This window comes from Arachis duranensis, chromosome 10 (genome assembly GCF_000817695.3).
Source record: "Arachis duranensis cultivar V14167 chromosome 10, aradu.V14167.gnm2.J7QH, whole genome shotgun sequence".
In the NCBI taxonomy this organism is placed as follows: Eukaryota; Viridiplantae; Streptophyta; class Magnoliopsida; order Fabales; family Fabaceae; genus Arachis; species Arachis duranensis.
The window spans coordinates 34,838,026-34,844,484 of NC_029781.3; the positions used below are offsets into that span (position 1 = coordinate 34,838,026).

At 40.5% G+C, this 6,459-nt stretch overlaps 1 protein-coding gene across 1 annotated transcript; it reads left to right on the forward strand.

Annotated features, from left to right (window-relative positions):
* Window positions 1–1,613: 1,613 nt before the first annotated feature.
* Window positions 1,614–6,246, forward strand: LOC107469989 (filament-like plant protein 7). Its single transcript, XM_021133664.2, is given in 7 exon segments — window positions 1,614–2,062; window positions 2,289–2,398; window positions 2,583–2,730; window positions 2,991–3,286; window positions 3,289–5,201; window positions 5,318–5,378; window positions 5,459–6,246. Coding segments are annotated over 6 exon segments (3,027 nt in total). The 5' UTR covers window positions 1,614–2,062; window positions 2,289–2,299; the 3' UTR covers window positions 5,969–6,246.
* The last annotated feature ends 213 nt before the right edge of the window (window positions 6,247–6,459 follow it).

Consider the following 6,459-nt stretch of genomic DNA (forward strand, 5'->3'; position numbering starts at 1 on the left):
AATTCAGCCCATCAGGAATGGCTTAAAAGTCTTGGTCGGAACTCTATCCTTGGAGTGCTCCTTCAGCCTTTCCCCGTTACCGTGCCGTCAAAGCTGGTTGTAGGTGGGCTGCCGCTTGTTGGCCGTCACAACCTGACTGACTTCATCATCATTGATATACTCCCTGGCCACGTTTTGGATTTCTTGCATCGTCCACACGGGCTTGGTGGTAAGATGCTTCCTGAAATCCCCGCTCTCTCTCTGCTGTCTTCTCTGCGTGATCGGCTTCTCCTTGGTCCTTCTCTGGAGTCTTCCCTGCGTGATCGGGTGTATATCACGGGATCTCGCCATCTTCTTGGCGCTTCTCTACTTTCCTCTTGGCTCTCTGGCTCCGATCGCGGGCTTGGAGTACGCCTGGAATGACTTCTTCGGGGGCTTCTTTCCCTCCTTTGAGAAGATCGGGAATGCTCTTGACTTGGAGCTGATTGGCAGTGCTCTCTGCCGGCCACTTCCCATTCTAGGTTCTGCACTCTGTGGCACAGCTCATGGATTATTTTGGCGCTGTCACTACCGGTTCCTCCAAAGGGTTGCTTCTCAGGCTGCCGCAGGGGGGATTTGGTGCGCTTGCAATGGGGAGCCCCTGAGGCTGCCCTACCTTCCTCCTGCGGGGATTGCATCCATCGTCCACTGCTACAGGACCCAAAATAAAGTCCATGTCAGCCGGTCCCCACAGACGGCGCTATTGTACGAATGTTCGGGTTCTGGACAGGTTGGAGATGTCTCCTGGATATGGTGAGAATCAGCCTTGGTCTGGATCCGCAGAGCGAGGTACTGGTGTTGCCGACTTTCCAAGATCTTCGTGATGTGAGGGGGGTGCCACCTGCAAGGACACTCCGACGCTCAAGTCAGAAACTGTGCAAGCGGTTAGAGAGTAAAGAATATGGTGACATACTTTGGGGGAGGGGTAGGACCCTCCCTTTATATACCCTGTCAGTAGAGTGGACTCCGCAGAAAAAGTTTCCTTCCAGGAAGCTTCATTCCCCACAGCTGTCAGCAAGGGTGCGTGTCCGGGCCACAAGCCGGGTAACGATCGCAACCTGACTGCTTAGGTCGAGTCGTCCTTGAGCCGAGTCGGTGAACAAGTCAGCTGGGTTGGATTGTAACATTATTATTATTATTATTATTATTATTATTATTATTATTATTATTATTATTATTTTCCGAACTATTCTTTTCTCTTTTACTCTGTCACATATAGTGAATGTGATATCTTCTTTTCCTTTTTCTGTTGTCTCCCCTTCTTTTAGGCAACATCTAACATCACATATCAACTTCTGAGTAGGATAATATTTATACACAAATTACATATACAAATACATCCAAACTAGAATTTAGTAGCTGTCGGTGGAGAATGGAAGCATCCTATGACATATATATCCGTTGAGATTTTCACTTCTTTTACTTTCACCTCCAATTGAGGTTGCTATGGTGGCAAGCTCAAGTGTGAAGTGTTTCATTTTGGCCCCAGTAGTAGCCTTGGGTGAAAAAGAAGAAAAAGAAAAAAAAAATGAGAAGCCTTTTTTATTCTTAATGATACTACATTCTTGACAGGTACCAAATGCAAGTATGCAACACACTACACTCTTTGAACACCTCTTAGTGCACTTGTCTTTTCTCTTCTTTTCACCATCCATTAAAATTGTTGTCATCCCTGTTTTTCCTGCTTGTTTTAATTCAACCTACAACTGCAGTTTATGTCTGTAACACCAGATTTTTCAGCTGAGAGTTTGAGGAATGAGATATATAGGCTACTATAGCCAAAGTGAACACTGTTCTTCATGACATATAAATGTGAAGCTTAATTTTCTCTCCATCTCAAAATGTTGTTCTTGTAACAGCTTTAGATGGCTTTTGGTGCTTGATTTTCGCCTTTTGATACTAACAAACGGGCATCATCACATATTGCTAGAAAGCTCATGCAAAACGAAGTATAAGCTTTTGGAATTTGAAGTGAAAGATTTGATGTCTCAATAGAACAGCAAAGTACTAATGCATGTGGCCGTAACCTGTTGAAGTAAAACATGTATGCCTTAATTTCAGTAGTGCACATCTTATTCTCTAAACAGTTAAAGGATGAACCTGACTAATGCCTCAAATAATTAATTGCATTGTCGCTTAGTAACTGTTGATAGTGGAGTAGCTCCTACTTGTTTAGATTCTAAATGGATATGAAATTCATATATCATTGGTTTAGCCCTTTTGGCACTTTCTCTTGGTAACTCAACTGAAGTTTCCTTGTTCTTGAATAGTATCTGAAATCATGAACAACAAACCATGGCTTTGGAGGAAAAAATCTATGGAGAAGACAATCTTTGCAATGGACAAAGGTGTAAGCCCTCCTGGAACCAATGAAGAAGAGGTACTCAAAACTCTAGTCTTACTTTTATATGTCACTATTTGCTTCCCTCTTCCATCATCTATTCTCTTGATTTTGCAAATGCAACTCAGAAACCTGCTAAGCCACTATCTGCTGCTCTTGATTTAATTCTGTGAGAGATTTGTGCCATCTGGTTCATATACTAACACTACTACATTTTTGCCAGGTAAATAAACAGCCAACAGATATAAAACCTGGATTGGAAAGATCACCGGAAAGTCTAGACAAGAAGTTGGCAACAGTTCTCCTTGATTACCACGCTGGAGACGATCCTTCCATGGAACGCAACCATAGGCCCCAACAAGAAATTAGAGGTATCTTACATTATATGCATGGCAGATTTCTTGGTAGATACCACACTTTCTGTCAAGGTTATCAAAGTTTTGAGTTAACTTGCAAACTCTTGAACTTGTAAGAGTTTACAACTTTTGGTCCCAAAATTTTGTTTACCACTTGATTTTAGGAAAACTCTCGAGTTTGATAACCTTGCTTTCGGTGCATGCTTTCCTCGTCTTCTCTGTCTGGCTTCCAATTTGGTTTTGGCTGATTGTGATGAATTTCGGATAAAAACTAGACATGGAAGGGGCAGAACAAGTCGAATCTGCCAATGATTCAGATAAAAGATCACCTGCTGAAACCGTAACTTCAACCAATGCAACATGCCATGAACCTTTTCAGCAACCAAGTTATATTCAAGAACAAGAGCAGATTCAGAAAGAACTGGAAGAGAAGTTGAGAGAATCAAGTAAAAGGGTAGCCGAGTTAACTGCTGAGAATGCTCATCTAGCTAATGCCTTACTAGTCAAAGAAAAATCTATTGAGGACTTGCTTCAATGCAAACAACAAGCAGAAGCAGAGTTTAGTAAGGTTAGATGGCAAGGTTAGATGCAACTCAGAAGGAAAATATTTTCCTCAGATATGACTTTCACGTGCTGGAAAACGAACTTGAGATCAGGAAGGAGGAGATCAACTATAGTCGTCAGTATGCAGATGAATCGCATAAACAATATCTTATAAGTTCTGAGAATGTCTCGAAGTTGGAAGCCGAGTGCCAGAGACTCCGCACACTGCTGCATAAAAGCTCACCTGGTCCTGCTAATTTAGTGAATACGAAAAATGAAGCCAGAAAGACGAGGAGGGAGACAGATATGAGAAGAAAAAAGCCTAATCCTACCAGAGATTTGGTTTGCAAGAACAATGATATTAGAAACTCTACCAAAGTACCCGAGAAGAGCATCGGCTTGGTGTTCAAACGGTTACAAGATCTGGATGAGGAAAACAAGGCTCTGAAAAGAATTTTAACCCAGAGAAATACTGAACTAGATTCATCAAGAATCATGTATGCTGAAACAGCTTCCAGATTATCACAGGCTGAGATTTTGCTCAGGAAGTTTTCTGAGAATCAGAAGTCCATGGAGCTAGCAAAGTATTATCCCACATCAAATGAACTTTCTTTAATATCGAAATTTGATGTTGCTAGTGATGATGGAGCGATCTCTACTGGATCCTGGGCAAATGCTCTTATTTCAGAACTTGAGCATTTGAGAACTGCAGAGGGTGAATGGCATAAGAACATGAGTTTCTTCATGGATGACTTTGTTGAGATGGAGAAACAAGCCATAGTTTCGGTTGATTCTCCTAAAAGAGGATACTGCTCTGATACAAGTGGGAGGGAACTGGTGCCAGTTGAACAAGATATTAGCTTCACTGAAGGGAAACAGCAGAATCAATTCAAACATCCATCTGAGAGATCATTTGATTGGCTACAAGTTGTTTCGAATGCAATCTTGGAAGAGAGACGCTTATCAAAACGAAGCCTTGATGAGCTGTTTGATGACATAAAAATTGCTTTTGGTTGCATGAATCACCCAACAACCTGTAAACCTGATAACAGTTTCAGTGGTTCTGGCGAAGCAAAAAGTTCCAAACAATGTGACTCTCATTTGAGAAAGTCAATACATAAAATTATCAAGCTCATTGAAGGAATCGCTCCCGAATCATTCATCTGTAATAACTCTTCAGATTGCTTGGAGGATAACTCGCATTCTAACATATCTCATTCACCAACATCTAAAGAATACTTTGTTCATGTTTTCCAATGGAAGGTTTCAGACTTGAATCCTCTTCTGCATCAACTTGTTCATACCTGCAAAGATTTGCTAACAGGGACAGCAAATTCGGAAATTTTTTTTGAGGAGGTAGCATTTGCTTTGGAGTGGAGCATCAATAACTGTGCCACCTCCACAAATGCTTCAATTGCAAGAGATAAGATCAGGAGGCATTTTGGCTCTCTTCTGTCCAAAAATAAGACCGGGAATCAAAGAGATTGTGATGATAAACAGTCTTTTCGCTCCACCTCAGGTGCGTATTCAGATGATCAAGGTGTATGCCTCAACACACAGAAAAATCAGTTTGACCCCATTGAAGAAAATAGGAAGTTGAAAGAGGATCTGAGATGCACAATATCTGCAAAGAAGGACGTGGAAGCCAAGCTGACCGAGGCGAATCAAAACTTGACAAAACAGTGTCAAGAAGCACATAATAGTATCAAAGGTTTAGAATCAGAAATGGCAACACTCAGAGAATCCAAAGGAATAATTGAAGATCAGATTGAAAAACAGAAGATGATAAATGAAGATCTTGACACCCAGCTTACCATAGCTCAAGCCAAGTTAAATGATTTCTGTCAAAAGTTCTCATCCTTAGAAGTCGAATTGGAGGATAAAAAGAACTCCTGTGAAGAATTAGAAGCAACTTGTCTTGAGCTTCAGCTCCAGCTGGAAAGGTTTAAGACTTAAGATCTTTTCTTAATTTTCATTTTGGTGTTTTTGTTCTGTTTTGGTTCCAGTTGTTGCAGTTTTCCTTTGGTTCTGATTTTGAGAACATAAAAAATTTTAACAGCATTGCGAAGAAAGATGCTCCAATATATGGTAGATGTGATGCGGAAAAGATATATCGAACTGTAAGTAATTGCATATAATTCAACTCTTATAACTATCATAAAGTTACAACTAATCAGTAATGATCAAACACAAAATTCAGGGCTGGGAGATCACAACAGCTTCATCAAAGTTGGCGGAGTGCCAAGAAACCATCCTCAACCTTGGGAAACAACTCAAGGCACTTGCTTCGTCTAATGAAACAGCACCTTTTGACAGGGTAGTCTCTGCGACTAGTACTACTATGGACAATCCTACTCAAACGAAGAACCTGGTCAAACGATCTTCTCTACTCAATCAAATGCAAGCTGAGGATGATGCTATGGCAGAGATCCATGATCCTTTTCAAGTTGGAGGGAGTGAATGCAGTAAAGATGCAAATAAGCCACCCGTTCTTCAATCCGAAGAGGATAGTGCTATGCATGGTCCAGAAGTCATAGCTAATGCTTCACAACCAACTGTTACCTCAGAGCAAAATGATAGAAGCACTGCTGCTACAGGGTCTCTGGCAATTGTACCGAGTAAAAAACAAGGAAGCCTTGGTTTTCTGAAGAAGCTACTATTAAGACAAAAGAAAGGGAAAGTTAAAGGCACTAAGATATTGGTAAAATGATGATTGGAAATGAAACTTGAACTAAGAATGGTCCTTCCAATAAAGTGAAGTTTGGCATCTTCTGCTATCTACCCTGTTCTGTTTGAATTTGTGACCGAGAGACTTTTGTGCAATGCATATTTAAATATCTTCTATGGATTGAAAATGTTTCTTTGATGATTGGTGTTGAGAGTTGCAGGGAGACATGCTGTTGTAAATAGTAGTGGAGAAAACAAACATGTGCAACATTGGTATTTGATATTGGGTAATGTTACGGTGAGGAATTCAAATTTTTTCTATAGACGAGGAACTTATGTGTCAAAATTCTGAGTTTGACGCGTGTTTTAAAACCCGTGAATATTTGTAGCAGGTTTCTGATTCTTACTGCCTGCTATAGTAAACGCGTCAGTATTTGCTCCTTTTTTAACTGAAGTAATTAATTATAATTCTATTATTTAATTTGTAATTTAAGTTTTGGGCTTTTTTGGATTGAAATAGAATGATTGGATTTC